General features: G+C 45.2%; 2 protein-coding genes across 6 annotated transcripts in view; one reads left to right on the top strand and one right to left on the bottom strand.

Annotated features, from left to right (window-relative positions):
* The window catches only part of prickle1a (prickle homolog 1a), a 24,545-nt gene extending 22,678 nt beyond the window's left edge, over nt 1–1,867 (top strand). For all 3 annotated transcript variants that reach the window (XM_067234279.1, XM_067234280.1, XM_067234281.1), the window contains one exon: nt 145–1,867. In XM_067234279.1, coding sequence (XP_067090380.1) covers nt 145–1,073 — 929 coding nt within the window. In that variant the 3' untranslated portion in view covers nt 1,074–1,867. The remainder of the gene's footprint in view (nt 1–144) is intronic.
* Nucleotides 1,840–18,369, bottom strand: LOC136941723 (periphilin-1-like). Of its 3 annotated transcripts, XM_067234282.1 has the most exons (11): nt 18,212–18,369; nt 17,191–17,265; nt 16,806–16,864; nt 16,446–16,685; nt 16,166–16,230; nt 15,631–15,786; nt 12,667–12,789; nt 12,171–12,283; nt 9,147–9,193; nt 8,156–8,290; nt 1,840–2,741 (listed from the first exon to the last, which is right to left on the bottom strand). In XM_067234282.1, coding segments are annotated over exons 2-11 (1,137 nt in total). In that variant the 5' UTR covers nt 17,192–17,265; nt 18,212–18,369; the 3' UTR covers nt 1,840–2,543. The 3 variants fall into 3 exon arrangements, with proteins under 3 accessions (XP_067090383.1, XP_067090385.1, XP_067090384.1); XM_067234284.1 differs by lacking the exon at nt 15,631–15,786; XM_067234283.1 differs by lacking the exon at nt 8,156–8,290.

Raw genomic sequence — 18,369 nt, forward strand, 5'->3', positions numbered from 1 at the left:
TAGTGGACCCAACCTAACGTTCAATGTCCAAATGAAATGTTTAGCATCAACCCATGGCATTGTGGAAGGTGAGACGAGACACATTGCACGTCCACATTTTGTCGAAAACATTTCACCTCGTTCTAACTCCCTCTCTCCTCACAGGAGCTTCCGTTGATGGCGACAGTAAGGACAGACCGCTGGTCTACTCTCTCCACAACTACCAGGAGCTGGAGACAGAGGACTGTGAGAAAACCAGCAACATGGGAACCTTGAACTCCTCCATGTTACATCGAAGTGCCAATTCCCTAAAGAGCCTTACGTCTGAGCTGGAGCAGGAGGAGGTGGAGGAGAACGTCCCGGAGGAGGAGGAGGAAGAGGAGGAGGCCCCTCTACCAGAGGAGAGACCCAAGCCTCCTTACCTCCCCGCACTGAGGAGAACACGCTCCCAGTCCAGGCCCCAGCAGGTCAAATTCTCCGACGATGTCATTGACAACCATCGCTACGGTGACCTGCCAGTGCGCCAGCCCCCCATGAGCGAGCGGACCAGGCGGCGGGCGTACCACTTTGAGGAGCACGACCAGGAGCTTCGCGCTGGACGCCATCATCACCACCATCATCACAACCACCAACACAGGCGGCGCAGAAGCCGCAAGTCGCGCTCCGACAACGCCCTCCACCTGGTGCCCAAGGAGAGGGCCCGCGTGTTCTACCGAGAGGACCACAGAGGGCATGCCGTCAACCCCAAGGGGCCCCAGACCTTCCTGGCTGGCCAGCCAGGCCACATCCAGCGGCCCCACGCTCACCCCCACGCCAACCCCGACTACGGGCTGCAGGGCCCGGCCATGGAGAGGTTTCTGGGGCTGTGTGCGGAGGACGACGACTGGTGCTCCACCTGCTCATCTTCCTCCTCAGAGTCGGAGGAGGAGGGCTTCTTCCTGGGCCAACCCATCCCTCAGCCCCGGCCACACAGACACTACTACACAGAGGACCTGCCCAGCCCCATGGCAGGCCTCCCCTCGCCGCCTTACGGCCCCCGGACTAAGTCCAACAAGAAGAAGGGACACAAAGGGAAGAACTGTATCATTTCTTAAGACTTTCATGATTTCCCCGGCTTGAAGTTAACGTGCTCTGTAGCCATCTGTATCTCGTTGCCACTATTTGAAATGAGAAAAGAAATCCAAATAGTCAGTCACATTTCTAAATTCTGTAAACAGGAAGTACATGTAAACACACAGCACTGGTCATCACCTCAATTAGGATATTGAATACAAATACCAAACACATTTCAGTAGTCTGTAACAAAAAACATTGAATTCATTTATTCAGAGCTAAACATATTTATAAAGCAACATCTAAAGACAAACTGAAATGATTATTTAACAGTGCAGATATGAATGTAAATATTGTAAAGTTCAGATACATAATGGATATTTTTTATACCCCCAAGTTCCAAAAGTTTTTTTTGTGGCAATTACAGAACTCATTTTCATAACAAAGGTTTTAAACATAAAAATAGGATGTCAACTGTGGCTTGACAGAGTATGACCATTGCTATTTCCATCATTTATGTGCTTCTTAGTATTCAGACTTCTGCAGCCCTGACTCTTGCATGACACCAGTATGCATTATAGGGCCTGGTTAGGTGGACTACTCTATTTATGGGTCATATTGTAATGTAAACAGATCATTGTAATCTGTATAAATGTAAAAAAAACTGGAATATAAGGTTAAAATTGATAATTGTAATAAAACATATATTATGATGTGAGACTTTCTTTGGTCGTTTGAATCCCTAAGTGGTTTGTGAGAGAGGACTGACAGACACACACACCTCAGTTCTAGTAATTCAATACATTTATTATTATGAACACAAAAACGACATGACTGTAGTGTAACATGATATTTGTACGTACGCAACAGTACAAAAAGTGCGTAACATGGTTTACAATGTAAAACTTAATCTGTTCAATAAAAGATGTGGCCACAAGACTGTCATAATAGGAAAATAAATGTTAATGAATGTGCACTTCAGTGCGGCTTGATGAGGTTGCTGGAGAGCAGTTTTAAGAAAACACCATCTACACTGCCCCATAAATATAGAAGTTTAGTTGATCTCCACAAAACTCTCAATAACACAATTTTCAACGGAATCAGTATGATTCAGGTCCAGGATACAATTGGACTGGACTGTAATGGCCATCAAGACCCAGAGAAAAGGTACTTGGCATCATTGTGTAGTCTGATTACTGTTTAAGGTATATGACGGCACAGTGCCCCTCAGTAAAAACAATCCCGTACTTTTGTATTGTGAAGGCCACAAAATTCGCATAACTCACTTTTTAAAAAGTAGGACCAAGGAACATGTTCAACAATAATAAAAATAATACAAATAAACAGCTGCAGTTCCAATAACATTGGACTGCATTGTGATACCATCACAGTACAAACACTCTCCTCCTCCCTATACTAATACTTTGAATACTAATGATCATAACTAACTATATAAGTCAACTAGTGTCTTCACATTAGAACGTCGTATCAGGGCAAGGTTGCTTTCACTCTCACTTGGAGGGCGTTCCAAGCTTCGAGGCCACCTGGTCCAGGTCCTCGATGAAGTGTCGGAGGTCTTCCAAGCAGCGCTCCTTGATCTCCATCAGGCTCTGATGCAGAGGAGCCTGCAGCAGCTGGTCCAGACGAGGCTCCTTGGTCACCAGCATGTTCACCACCGTGCCGAACGTTATGCAGTCCTGCCTGTACAGCTAATCACAGACAGATACAAAGTTACACACACGCACAGGTGTAGTAAACTGTTAAAAAGAACAACTTTCAAGTTGAGCAAAGACATCTTTGCCTGAGGAGTATTAAATAGGTTCAACGACTGCTGGGAACACGAACACACACACACACAACCGTACACACACGGTTAACTGGCTCCCAGAGATTCTAACCTATTCTTCATACCAACGCTTTCCCGTGAACTTAATGAACCCATTTCTGGCAAGTAGGTGCGTTCAGCAAAACAGGTGTGGGTGTGTGTGAGCTGGCCTGTGAGAGTGCGTGTCCATCGGAACAAAGAGGAGCAGAGGTGTTAGTCTGTAAGTGGGACTGCACACTTCTTTCACACCACATTGTAACAAGCTTTTAGGTCTAGCTCAGGTTTTACGGCCAGGTTGAAATGGCCGTTAACCTATTTATTAAAGCAGCCCAGTGTCCCAGGTGCAAGCCCACTGGGCCTTTATCACCCGGGGCTAAGGGGCCCCGCTGTGGGGCCAGCATACGATCCCTGCCAGAAGCCTGGTCTGGACCAGCTTTCACACTGCACCACCAAGTGCTCTTGCAGGGCAGGGTGCAATCTGGGACATGAGGGTCCTCCAAGGTTCAGCTAATCCTGCCCAAGCTCTCCTCACTTCAAAGGGCAGCTAAATGCCAAATGAAAAGGTTCTGACAAGAAGATTAAACCTAGAAATGTCTGTAAGGACGTCAGGATGAATGCCTTTCATCTGTGGTCAAACCTATTATATGTTATACATTCTACTATAATACAGTAACTTTGTCAGAAGGACACACAAATTAGCGAGACATTTAACCCACTTCTCCAAAAAAGCGGTTTTTATCAAACAACCTGCTAGCTTGTCAGAGCTTCTGCTGTGTCACAGTAGGAGTATGCAGTCATATAGGGTATGTAGGCAGCAAAGCATTTCGTTTCCCAGCGTCTACCTTGAAAAAGAGCGACAGCGTCTGATCTCACATATTCGGACACTGTGCCTTTCTGGGTGAGACCAATCACAGCGGCAACAGCAAACAGGGACATGGAGAATGGCGGACACAGCAGAGGCTGCTGGCTGTCGACTCACATCCCTATGCAGAGTCAAGCAGGAAGTAAAGTCGACCAGGCAAAAAGACTCCGGAGAGTATTTCATTCTAGGAGACAAGCGGGTGTGAGTTTCAAGTCTTAGTGCGAGTGTGTGTGTCTTTGCGTGTGTGCCCCGTGTATGTGTGCGAGCGTGTGTCTTTGCGTGTGTGTGTGCGTAACAGGGGTCTGGTATTGCAACAAATAAAAAGAGGAAGGGAGGGGGGGGGGGTGTTTATTAAGCTGTAACTCAGGGTTCAGTACAGGACAGAGCCTGTTAAAGTGCATCCTGGATGAAACCTGAACTGTCCATGGCCACTTAGGACACTCAGAGGACAAACGCTGGGTGGTGCTCCACTTCAGCTGGGAGGTGCTCCACTTCAGCTGGGAGGTGCTCCACTTCAGCTGGGAGGTGCTCCACTTCAGCTGGGAGGTGCTCCACTTCAGCTGGGTGGTGCTCCACTTCAGCTGGGTGGTGCTCCACTTCAGCTGGGTGGTGCTCCACTTCAGCTGGGAGGTGCTCCACTTCAGCTGGGAGGTGCTCCACTTCAGCTGGGAGGTGCTCCACTTCAGCTGGGAGGTGCTCCACTTCAGCTGGGTGGTGCTCCACTTCAGCTGGGTGGTGCTCCACTTCAGCTGGGTGGTGCTCCACTTCAGCTGGGTGGTGCTCCACTTCAGCTGGGAGGTGCTCCACTTCAGCTGGGTGGTGCTCCACTTCAGCTGGGTGGTGCTCCACTTCAGCTGGGAGGTGCTCCACTTCAGCTGGGAGGTGCTCCACTTCAGCTGGGTGGTGCTCCACTTCAGATGGGTGGTGCTCCACTTCAGCTGGGTGGTGCTCCACTTCAGCTGGGTGGTGCTCCACTTCAGATGGGTGGTGCTCCACTTCAGATGGGTGGTGCTCCACTTCAGCTGGGTGGGCCGAGGCTTAATGCTACCAGGAAAGGTCAGGGAAAGAGGGAATAATATAACATTTAACCTGAGACAATGCGAGTATAAAAACAGACTTGTACAAGGAGAAGTAGCCTGTTCTCTTTCATACCGTAAAAACAGCTAAAGGAACTGTTGTTCAACAACAATTCAAATACCAAAAGCAAAGGGATAACTGGATGTACAACATACATTTCCTGTTATATTAGAGACCGAGACTTGTTCGCATTGTAAATATTAGGCCTATTTCTTGATCCATTCTATCCTGCATGGCAGCTGACTGTCGGAGGCACCTGAGGTGAAGTAGATTCATACAGAAGCCATCATGCTCTCCCGATTGAAACAAAATGAGGGGTCTCTCTCTCCTTTGCGCTACCTGCTAATTAAAAGTAAATTCAACAAAGTGCCTGCAGGTCCCAGACGTCTGAAAGACTCTGACGCTCTCTCTCTCCCCTCGCCCTCTCCGTCTCGCTCTCTCACCTTTCTCTCGCCGTCCCCCTCTCCTTGACTATCTCTCCAAGTTTCCCCTCGTCCTCAACGCCCTGAAAATACCCTTGCTCTACTAGCTGCAGCATGTTGAGGCAGTTAACATACACACACACACGTACTGCAGCCTCTCATCCCACATCGCTAACCCCCCACATTGCTGAGTCTTCTCTCAGTACTGGGGACAGAGCTCCGACCTGCACAGAACTGTGCTGCGGGGGGGGGGGAATGTATGCAAAGATTGTAGCACAGCGTCAAGTAAGGAAAGTTCCCCCATCATCCATATTGTTAAACAAGCCATCGACCTTGACGGGTATCTCATGCCCAGACTCAGAACTGCTGAGACCCAAACATAGAGGAGAAGGGCCAAGAGCGAGTGAGAAACTCTGACAGAAATACTCGACTGTGGGAGATGTTTGGACTGAGACGGACGCTTTAATGTCTGCTGATGATGTCAAGCGAATCCGCGGGGCCACATAATGATAGCCTTGAGCCGCTACCACAGAGAAGTGAGAGACTCACAACACGTGTGGCCAAGTCAGGTTCTTAAAGCAACACCGGCTGCAGCCTGACAGGAGAGACAGACTTTTCCCCCCCCCCTTGAGACGGTCAGAGAAGTGGCTTCTCTAAATCTGATTCACTCTAATCTGACTTTCCACACCGAACGGTAGGGAAAGTCCTTTGGAAAATGCGCTTGTTTTAATCACTTCCAGGTTTGAAGATGTCAAAAGGAAACAAGTAACAATAACAAGACGAAAGCATGCAGAGTCCATGTCCCGTATCCCAGGACCCTCCTGGTCACTCAACGATAGTTGTGTTTGTCATCTTTCAAAACAAAAACCTCCATCTGCTTTTCCTCTCAGCTCGACTGTGTGTCGACACTGATTGCATTCTCACTTCATGACATCCTTTGTACACTCCTCTATACACTTTGAAGCTCGGGAAGTGGAGAAGAGATGGAAGGGGGGAAAAAAACCCTTGCAACGAACAATGAAGTCTAATTAAATGATCTCCCTTGACACAGACAGAGCTACAGAAAGACTACGCTATCACAGACAAACACACAACACAACAACAATATTACACACACTAAGAACTTAGCGTTGCTCTATATAAAGGCTGTAACAATACGCACTTCAAGGAAAGTTTCATAAAAAGGCCGCTGTTCTCTTAACTGCTGCCTTTTAAACCAAAACAAACAGGAAGGGTGTGTTTGACTGGGTCACTGGGTCTGGTTAGTGTGTTGGTTGGGGAGAATGTGGGGGGGGAGGTTGGAAGAGAGGTTGCGGGGGAGCCTACGGGGGAGGTTAGTGGGGGAGGTTGAGCCTGGGTTCCTCTCCCTGTGGTGGGACTTGGGGGGCCGATCTCCCGGCCTGATATGCCAGGGCCACACAGGACGGGCTAGGGGCCCTCAGAGACCCCAGTGTTGAGGAGCCGAGCCTGGGGGAGCGTTCCGGCCCCACATCAGATATGGAGCTCTGGAGTACGGTAGAGCATGTTTGTGTTTAGCATGGGTGTGTGTGGTTTTAGCTTGTGTAAGTGTTTAGCCTGTGTGTCTGTGTGAGTGTGTGTTTACAGGTGTGTGTGGATGAGGGGCAGGGGGTGAATGTGAAACTCGCATGGACATTCTGTGGAGCTCTGCTCAAATGAGTGGGGTGATGCAGGCAGGGGTCCCGTGTCATACAGGAAGTGGGGTAATGAGTAGAGGGCTGGGACAGATTAGGGGGATATTAAAAGAGCCATTTTAATCACTCAAGCTACAAAACCTCTCAATGGAAGGCCTAATAGTTCAGATGGATGCGTTTCATTTGCACTGATTGAAATGATTAATGGGCTCTTCAGTAAATCACTCCCAGCCATGCCTGGCCTGTGTGTTTTATATAATCTATACAGATTAAGAGAATAAAACGGTTTGCTTTAACAAAGTGGATGTTTTGGAGGGTTTCATTAAGCTTGCAGTGTCACCTGCCGTTATTTAAAACCCAAGGTTTTAAATAACGGTCCTCTCACTAATTTACTGCTACAACTTTTCAAATAACACTCCTGCTAATGGAAGGGCTGGATCTGACTGATGTCCACGCCGAGGTTTTCATACAGAGGCCGACTTTCATGTTGACTGTCGTGCCGTTTCATTCAGAAAACACGGTGAGAACACAAACTTAAAATCGCCAAACAAAACAAACAATCACAAATCATAAAAAGTGGGATTACTTGTAGGCCTCGCTACCCAGCCAACAGTTGAGTGCTCCGAGGTGGAAGTGGGTGTCGGTCTTCTCCCTCCATATGGATGAATAACTGCCACGGAACAGAGCCTTCATACCAAATTCGACTTCAGGTCGAGTTCCTATCCCCTGCTCCGACCCCACACTCCAGCCTCACCTTCGGTTCTACCCCTCGCTACGGGGGTTTTCACTGAGGCGCTGCAACAAACGGGTGTGTGCGCTGGCGCCCAGAGCAGATGTTACGGCAAATGTGCTCCACGGACGCTTGGCCCTCACCGCGGTTGTGACCTGCTTACACATGGCAGGCTAAGCATGAGGGTTAACGCCAAGAGAAGTGCCACTCCGTGGGTGGCCAGCCTGAGTCCTGCAGGGCAATTCCTGCCCTGATTTAATGGGGACAGATAAGTGGTACTGTAGAGTATGGTGTACAAGGGAGTGGCTGGTGGGCATGCACAGCATTGCAACCCCCCGTGCATAAAGCTTTTCTGCCAACTCATCCTCCCCTCTCTCTCCTCCACATAAACGGGCGGAAAAACCATATTCCCCAGACACCACACTGCAGCATAAAGCAGGGGTTTTCGAGAGCCAGTAATCCAGATGGCGGGGGAAGGTTTAGAGATAGCTAGCCTAATTCAGTAGCTGGCGGAAGTGGCAGTCGGAAGGGGTCGGGACTGAGAAAACTCATTACCTTCTCAATTTCCAGAGCTTTGTTGGTGATTTCCCTCGACCGCCGAGTCGCAAAGTCCTCTTCTGGAGCGTTCTCTGACTCCACGCTGACCCTCGCACCCGGTTCCGCCTTTGAAACCAATGCAGGGGGCTCCGCCTGGGACGGAGCAGGTCAAGGGTCAGGGGTCATTTGGCTTAGGTAACTGATTCTGGTTTCAAAGTATGCAAGACAAACCTGAGGAGAATGTCTGCGGCCTTCTCGTTTAACGCTTCTAACTCGTTACCACGCTTCATTATGCATGCTGCATCTCAAATAGTAAACTAGGATGTTCTGGTCCATACATCTTTGATCAAAGCCTGGTGACAGTCCAAGATCAAAGCTAATACCTACAGACATACATCCCTTCACAAAAGTGTAACAATTAAAAGAAACCCAAAAGAAACCCAAGACAACATACATCACAGAGTTCTATTCAACGTGTCAACTTTCTCTCTTATTTTAAGGTATATAACTAAATCCAGAAGCAAATAAAATGACTTTTGTGACCATGTTAGCTCATTACTTTTCGGTTTACACAGAACAGAGACGTCATCCCTGGCAAGGAAATGGGACGTGCTTGGTGGTGCTTGGGTGCCCTGTCTGACGTGACCCCAACCAAACCACAAGAAAGGAGAGGCTGTATAATGAACATCCACTAGCCTGTGATGTGGCCTGTTACATTCTTAAATGAATCACATTAAGTTGTGGATCTGCCAACACCTAAAAATAATCACCATAACTGTAATGAAATGTGTTTCCAAAAGGTATAGAAGCTGGATTGTTCACATGATGCCTGCCCATAATGTGTTCAAAGTGCACAGTATATTTTATAGGGTGACAGTATAGTGCAGCTTATTGTGTCTTTTAGAATGTCCTCAGGCTGCAGTGCCCACTTCTATTCTCCTTGTTCCTGGGTGGCAATATTCTCCAGTATAAGTGGATACCACAGGGAGTGGCATTCACAAAGACCTACCTTGAGTCGCACAGCATCCAGACAACTATTGGGATTAGGAACCCTGTCTGGAGAAAAAGAGGGGAGGGAGAAAGACATAAAGAAAGAGAGATATAGTAAAACAGCAAAATACATTCACCTGAACTTGATTATGGTTTTACTTTTTAAAAATAAATTACAAAACAGCTAATAGATCAGGGTCAACACAGGACTACTAAATGTCTCTCTCTATTGAAAGCACATTTGAAACAACAATTGACTAGCTGTTGTGAGCTACCAAGGACTCATTACACTTTTACTGTGGAGAATGGAGAGGACAAGATGCTAAGCGACTGTCGAAAAGCACAGACAAATAGCTGGTTACTTTATGCACTCTTGCTCGAGTGCTCTCAAAACAGCGGTTGTGAAGTTCAGCTGTGACTAAACTGAAATATTGTGCTCTGCCGCCTCCAATATGTCTATAAAAGAAAACAAATATGTCCAAGCTGGAAATTGTTGTTTTTATTTAAGGAATCTCCCATGGCGATGACACCGAGCCAAGGTCAAATTAAAAACACACTTGGGCCTCAGCTTTATTTGACTACAGGGCTTTCAGGTTGTGAGACACCAAGTGAACCTCAGAGGTAGTTCCTCAGTTTAGGAAGAAAAACACTGTTTTATTATTGGATCAACTACAATCAAAAGATGATGCGCTCGATCAGTGAGAAACTGCAATAAAAACATTAAAATGTCAATTGGTGACCTCTTCTGTTGAGGACAAGGTCAATCTAATCGGTTGATCTAAAGTCCATTCAGCCATCCAGGGACATACAATGTGTATGTTGCAAGGTAAAACTGCCACACTCATCACCACAAACATTGAATCAGTGGAAAATACTAAGCGGTGTAATTCCAATGATTACTGACAGATGCCCAACAACAGATGCTCATAACTAGATGCTAATCCAAGATGAGCTGAGAGAGAGGGAACCATCCAAGTGTTGTCAATAACAGTAATAATAATAATGCATTTATTTAGCAGACGCTTTTATCCAAAGAGACACATAGTACAGCGGGCGATTTGAACCTGCGACCTATCCATCTGCAATCAAATGCTCTAACCACTGAGCAATAACCAACTCCTGATGAAATGGGGACAACATTCGATGGAACGTACAAGTATTCAGAGAGTAGCAATATCAAATAGGTCATGTCTACGGCAAACCCGACGATTAAAATCACGTTAATTCAAGCACGAGTCCATATCTCGTTGTTTCTAATGCTGGTAGGTTTGAGCTGGACATGGAGGCCGTGGTGCAGCCCAGCAGCTGGTCAACACCCTGAGCCTGCGATGTCCTCCGACTAGGTACACTAGGCATGCTGCACTGCAGTTCAGCTTTCACTGGGGCATGACGGATGTATCCTGCCACAATAGAAACGATTTGTTTTATTCACAGAACGTCACTGGCAAGGGCATATGCCAACAGTGGAAGCAACCGGAATGTCCCTGTGACAAACAGGTTGACCCTTCTCATTTGTTTTTGGCAGTATCTTGCCTTTAGCCATAGTTTTAGTGCATCTTAAAACGCAATCATTGCATCCAGGCTCACTCAGAGAGCCATTTCATCTCCTTGGGTAGACTATGCCCAGTGAGCATTCCTTATCACCCCAAAAGCTTTGAGTTTACTTTGATGTGTTGGCCTAATTAGCGTTCCAGACGTGGGGGGGGGGGGGGGACAACTGTTTTCTAGCAGTTTTACTGCATCTTCAAAGGGGGGGTAGAATGTCCTGCCCAAATACAGGGGGGCTCCTCAGACCCAACTGAAGACTTGTGTTCTCAACTGGAGACACTCTGTAAAACAGAGTTTAAAAACCCAATGAAGGCTTTAATTATTCTACACAAGCGAGGACTTGGGTGAAGGGCTACACATTACATGCAACATTCCCGTAACTTATTTATGACAAACGTTATCATGAACGGGAAACCACCCAACTCCATGAATACTCCAGCTATAAGCAAGCAAATCATTGCATTTCTAAATAATATTCTTCTCATCGTCGGGTCATTCGAAAACAAGCTGTTCTGACTTTAATTAATCCTCACAAGACGATAGAGGTGCTACTTTCGCACCCAGCTGAGGTCAACCTCAAATCAAAAGCCAAATCACTGCAATAAAGCAAGGCTATCTTTTTCCACCCTTTCCTTTGAGGTTGTGCATGTCCTAACATGTTCGAGCACACCCTGGACCCTAATGATGCACACCTCTAAAAACAGATGCCTCAGGTTCTCACAGGTTTCATTATGTGAAAATTAGCTGGTTCCTGACATGTGCTGTTGTAGGCACTGTTAATCTGCAGTTCGCCAGTTGTACATCATGAACCACAAATGCTGTTGTGAGAAGGCATCTGCACCGACTGCAGAGGTTTCAATACAGGTGCTTCATTAAATCGAATGAATTCCCCATTGGTTTGCTTGTTGCTCCAAATACAATATCCACTCTGAGAACAATGCATGTCTATCATTTTCGATAATTCAAAGCATATTGTTGTGTTCAGGGATTGCTGCTGCAATGGGTGAAATAGTTGAATTTCTGAGGGGGGGAAGGGGGCACTGCGGCCTTACCGAGCTCCCTGTTTTGACTGTAAGCTTTTTTTATACCCCGAGAAGAAAAAACAAGAGAATCTAAATGACATAACAATGGCGGTCACGGCAAAATCCGATCCAGGTATTTCCAATCAAAACAAGAGACAGTGCCAATAAACCTGCTATAACCTAGATACCCAGCAAAAAAAAGAAACTGTATACTTTAACTCAACTTAAAAAGCATACATACAAACTTACTTGTATGCAAATTAAAGTTGTAAACAAGTATGCGAGTATACTAAATCAGTGCATTTTGAAGAACACTTCCAATTGTGTAGAAAAATACATACTGAAACGTAATGAGAAAGCTCTCATTTAATGCATTGAAATTCGATTTTAAGGACACTCTTTTTCAGCTTGGGTATCTATTATTGACAACTGGCGGCTAGGTCTAATTTCTGGGGGTGGGGTAGGGTGCTTACTCCTCTGCTGGCTCTGCTGGTAGGAGCAGGCCTGGGCATCCCTACTGAGGGCAGAACGAGAACGTTCCCATCCTGGGTAGGGCTCCCTCCGCCGGAAGTCCTCATGGTCCTCTCTGGAAAGACAGGCAGGCAGAAGCTCACACACTGGGGATGTGAACTGTTCAGTAGTTGAGCATGGGACTGCAGGTCACAGGTTCAAATCCTCCACCTGGACATCGCTAAGCGTCTGCTGAATGTAATCCTACTATACCAACAGCTCTATAATGTAGGCACCATAAACAATGTACATCTATACAGTAGGGTTCAAAAGTCTGAGATCACATAGAATATTTTTTATTTTATTTTTTTATCAACTTTTCACCCACATTGTTAAGCTGAAATGATCATTTGCAATGAAAAACGTTGTATTACATTAGAATTAACTAGGGGTCTTCGGGTTTTTATCGGAAGTTTAGATGCCAGTCGAGAGGTGGGCACTTCAAATTGATCCGCGTACCCCGTGTAGGTGAGCTCATGCATTGGCTTCTCTCCTCTTCTGTCAGCCTTGCCTGCAGACAGGGACCTGGGGGGGCCCGGCCCACGCCCTCTGCTGCTGGGGAGGGATCCAGCTCTCTCACCGCTGCAAAAACACACCAGGAAACTCAGTTACATTCCTAGTTGAATTATTATTCATAGTCAAATCATTTGACAATTGACAGAACCATTTCATGTCTAGAACAAACATTGAAGTCCTTCTCTCTAATGCGAGTAATACCCTCTGGCACAGACATCATATATAGCCTGTAAGAAAATAAAAATAAAAAATAACATCTGCTAGAGAATGCAAGCACAGAAAACATTTCCTATCTATTCCACAGTTCAAACCACAATATTTTAATTGCTGAACTTCTAATGATTGAGTGCACAAGTACCTAATCTGGTTAGTAAGACTTCTTCATGATGTGGGTAGGACCTTTCTGTGAATAGCTTTTTATATGACAGGAGCTAAATTAAGGTTTCCACATTTAGTATTACAGAATGCTTGCAATGTCCTTTGTTTTTTGGGAAAATATGTTTAGTGGAATTATTCAGTGAAGGGTAGAAATAGCATGAATCTGAAGTGACCTGGGCCAATTTCTCTATGCGTGAAAAGGTTCCTACACCAATAAAAAAAGAATGTAATAGGCTAGGCCTCCGACCACTGAATTAGTTTAAGATAAACCAGGTCATTAAGCAACAGCATCAGCACTAATCCAGATCATTTACCACATGAATTTGGCAATGGTTACTAGGGTCGCCTGCATTTAACTACATCTGTTTAAGCTGTGGTAAAATCATTAGTTTATTTACCAAGCTCTATTGTTTTCGTTCCTGATCCTGGTGATTACTTGTGACTACACAACACTAAGTAGAACCAAGCGAAGGTATAAATGAGCCAACAGCACCTGGCTTTCTTGACCTCTGCCTGAACTTAGGCCATGTCCCTAACAAAGAGCAGGCATAACATGGCTTCAGGTTTTTACGACTGCAGGCCTGTTTGAAGTAGCCAAGGCTTAGCCAGCCATTTGCCAAATAAAGTTAACTGCCATCGTTCCAGTTCTACAACAATCCCACCAAACTAACACCAACTCTTTTACCACCAAAGGACGTAAAACAACTCATGCGTTTGGAAAGCCAAAGGAATCTTTAATAACAAGATGATATTGTTAAAAGTAAATCAATTGGGCAACATATGTATCAACACTCATAAATTAAGGTCAGTTTGTTTAACAAAACTACCGGACCAATGGAAGGATGCACTGCTCTGCACATTTAGATTACATTTGGGAATGTTACATTCAAAGTAAAAGATCCTTTCAGAGATTCCAGGCCGCAGCTCACCAACATGACACACTAGAACAGCATGTCTCACATAACAGACTATGATGCGTACAGTAGGTGTACTGAATCCTGGACACAACAGCTTTCTAATCTAAGAGCAAGACAGACCGAAATGACAGAATCAGGGCAAGTGGATGTCACTGTTCTCCTAAGAAGAAATGGAAAACTAGTGGCTTTTTTTCAGAAGATATAAACTAGATAAGCGAGGTCTTCTCTCCCTCAGATCCAAGAGGCTTTCTTAAAAGGACCGTCTGTTAAGAGCCACAATCTTCTAAACCAAAATAAATAAAATGCATAATTACATGCACTCCTTGTCAATAAATTATATATTTCAAAGAACTAGCCAAAATGTTTTCAGGTTATCTGGCTTATTATGCCAACAAAACTCTCCCCTTTCATCTTCTTCATGAATTTATAAATCAGAATTCTGCAATCAAGTTTGTGCACTAATTGGTTGGCAACACACAGTTATGACTTGAGATCTATTAACTAGGTGACTTTACAAAAACCATCAAAGCTGGTGAGATTTAGCAAGGTGGCTTTGATGGTTCAAAGAGAGAGGAAAAAGAGAGACTCAACTAGTTGCACTTAACTGGCCTCCTATTTTCCTCATTATCGGCTATTCATCATCTGAGGTCAAGAGCTCTACAAAGGAGCAGATTGAGTAATCCGTCGCCTGCTTCTGTTGCCATGCCGCCCCCCCCCCCCCCCCCCCCCCTCCCCTCAACACAAGACAGAATCCGGGGACTGGGGGGCTGCTTCATGGACCTTCACCGGGGCTCCCACTCAAACACTCAGACTGAGGGGGGCTGCCAAGGTAATGGAGCTCCGTGTGGTGGGGTTTGGGAGCATGGAGAGATGGGGTAATGGGGTGTTGTGGGTAATGGGGTGCTTGTGTCTGGCCACCTTTCCACATGGCTAGCACCACACCTCCTTCCAGGGGAGATCTTTGAGTCTTCTAGCCAACGCTACATATGGGTCAAGCTCCAGACACACCAAACACATTGTAATGAACAGATGGGAACACTAAACAATCAATGGGCATCAGCCAGTGCAATTAGTTTGACAGAAATTTGGTAAACAAGTGAACAGTGTTTCCTTAATGGAAAGCAAGCCTACTCTACATTTGAAAAACAAAATGAACAAAATGCCCACAACACACCAAATGGTACATTAAAGTGCCACTGAAACAATCTACTTTTGTTCTCTCTTCCTAATAGGGGTTCTACTGATCACGTATAAGCCAGAGATTGAAAGGCTAGTCTTCTGATAGTTCTACTAGCTGCGAAAGTCCACTACCAGGAGGAATGCACACTACTCTGACCACAACAACTTGGCACGTATTTTGGAAAAAAAACAATGTGCACAGTTTAATGCATCAAAAACAAATTTGGCTGGCAAGGTACAAGAAAGGCCAATGCTTGGTCTGAATCAGGGGGGTCAGAACACGTTGGTTCAGGGAGGTAGGTGTATCCCGGCCTGGAGGACCAGCAGTATAGCTCTATGGCAGTGGAGGGAGTAACCCAACTGGTTTTCCTGTGGGGGTTTGGCTCTCTGCTTCAGTAAGTAGACACTGGTGCCCTTTGTCCCTGTCTCAAACCTGGTGTGACTCCACTGAGGGGGGCTTTGGCCTGTGAACTGTTGGCACTCTGTAGAAGCTACTGCTAGACGGCTGTCTAGGCAGTGCTGGGCAGAGCCTCTGGGTGTTGCTACTCTGTGTAGGGTTGAGCTCCCAAGGCCAACTTCAAAAAGGCTCCTGAGGTGGATAAGTAAAATAGACCATGAAACATATTCCCACGAGCACCAAGCACAAGCACATCATCTTTAAAACCGAAATCCTTCATTACCCTGCATATGGCTAACAAAATCAACGATGCAACTCTTCAAATAATAAATGACATTCGAATGAATTTTCCATTACTATAGTATGAAGGATCAAATGTAAAGATATGCTGCCACCTCCTGGTACATGCTGGCACTATACACATTTTCAAGCACGACACAGGTTCAGTCTCTACGTTTCAGCTGCCACGTAGGTTCTGTCTGAAACTGTTCCAAGGTAGCTTTCAATTAACCCTCCACGGTTGAATAAAGTTGAAATCAAAATGAGCAAAAGTTGAAGATTAGGATGGTACCTCAGCTTGACCTGACGGCCAGTGGGAGTATTATCTCTGGATCCTCTGTAGTAAGGATACGAATCCTAGAAGAAAGAGCAGGGTGGAGGATGTTTGGTTCAGCCAAGTAGAATATGACTTGAACCTCCTTCTTCCTTTACAACAATCTAATAGGCTCAAACAGCATGTCATATACACATTCTTAGCTCTTGTTCTGACAGAATAACCTGCAGAGCCCAACATACCAGTGAAAACAGTGTTTGGTTCTTATGATCCTAAAGAAGCTTAAAAAGGTGCATACCTTGCGTGGTGGTGAAGACTTTCTGCTGCCACTACTAAAACGAGTAGTTTCACCATAGTACCCTCCTCGGTCATCCACTCCATGCATGTTTTTGCCTCGATGTGCTCTCCCATCCTGGTCATGGTAGCTTCGAGAACCACTGTACCGCTGGTCATCATAGTCGTATTCCTGGACATAGTCCTGTTCTGGTCTCAAGAGAGCCCTCTTCTCGACAACACTGACAACTCTCTTGTAGATTACCTGAAATGATAGAATTCCACTGTTTGGATTGGCGAAAAAGGCTTAGATGATTAATATCGAGGGGGGTGGGAGGGGGGGAGTTGTAAGGCAGTTAAGTTTCTATCAAACTATCCCTATTACCTCTCTGTGTGGAAAATCCTCATAGGCATCTTGCATGCTGCCATCGCGCCGATAAGACACTAAAGATTTACAATTAAAGTCAGATGAGTAATGCAAAATATGACATATATCAAACTTTTAGTAGGCAGCTTACTGTCAGTTTCAACCAAGTATCAACCATTACTGCTATATAAAAAGCCAATAAAGTCAAGCAATCATATGGATTCAGTTTCCAAAAATTTGACCAAGCCATGCGAGGACGTCAGATCTGACATCCGTGCATTTTGTCCCCCACATATATATATTTTTTACCTGGTTGCACTGACAGCAATAATGAACATGCCAAGAATCGTAGTTATACACTGTATAATACTAGTAGCTGGGACAGAATGGAACTGTCACTTACTGTTTTTAGTTTAGTTTTTTCATGGGCGGGTTAGAGAGGATGTAGCTGACTAGTTGCTCGGTATGCTCTCTGGACCTACAAAACACATTAATGAAGTTAGACCTTCCGTGCATTTGTCCAAATATTATAATAAGATAGCTAGCTCGCGTGTGATATCACATTACAGCGAAGGAGGAAGGCGCGTGTCCATGGCAGATAGTACAGATCTACGTAGCTAATGGCACTAATTAGCTATGCAAATGTGCTAGATGATGGCTAATTAAACGAAAACCAAAAAACTGAGGGAAAAAAACCCTGATCAATAACTAAGCCAATGACACACACATTACCGACACACACAGTAGCCAACTATACTAGCTATAGACTAGTCCAACGATGTGCAAAAACAAGATGTTGCGAATTTAGTGCTAGCAAATCTGAAACCTGGCTAGGCTAGCTAAGCGAGTGTTTGGCTTTAGATGTTCTGGTTTGTGTCTTGTTCAGACTGCGGCCGACAGACTACGGCCGGGTCATTTGTTCGTGAAAATCTTGATATCAATATTGATTTGGGGACAATGACATGGATGGTTAGCTAGCTACTCTTCTTGTCAGGCATACTGTCAAATTATATTTACTGTTTGTAAACCGTACGCAATGTTATTGCTTTTGAAACTTGCTAGCATAACGGTAGCTCTAGCTTTCTGGCTCATAGCTCAGCCATAAGGAAAGCCGATGTTGGTTCTGATGAGGGAGGACAAACATTCTTCTCTCAATGCAAGTCCAGCTTACAACAACGGAGGGTTCCAAGCGTCAAACAAAAATGAACTTTTTGCTCTTCTAACATTGTGATGTAATGACATGTAAAATACGATATACGTTGATATTATTACTACATTTAGTTTCGGAAACAGTGGTTCATTTTCAATATTTCACTGTAGCGTTAGCATAATTAGCCTCCCTTACTGTTAGTGCTAAGTTTCTTTGGTAGTTAACCTAGGTTTCAGCATACTGCTATAGTATATAACTGAGAGGATAGACTTACCCATCAATGGTCAAGTATGTTCTTAGTTAAGCATACCTAAACGACAAAAGTACAGCCTGCTACGCTACATCACCAATTTATTTAGATGACTTCTCACATAACTAGCCAAGCTACTGTAGAGCTAGCTATTGTAGCCACACAAACTCACATACACACAA

The sequence above is a fragment of the Osmerus mordax genome, chromosome 4, assembly GCF_038355195.1.
Source record: "Osmerus mordax isolate fOsmMor3 chromosome 4, fOsmMor3.pri, whole genome shotgun sequence".
NCBI lineage: Eukaryota > Metazoa > Chordata > Actinopteri > Osmeriformes > Osmeridae > Osmerus > Osmerus mordax.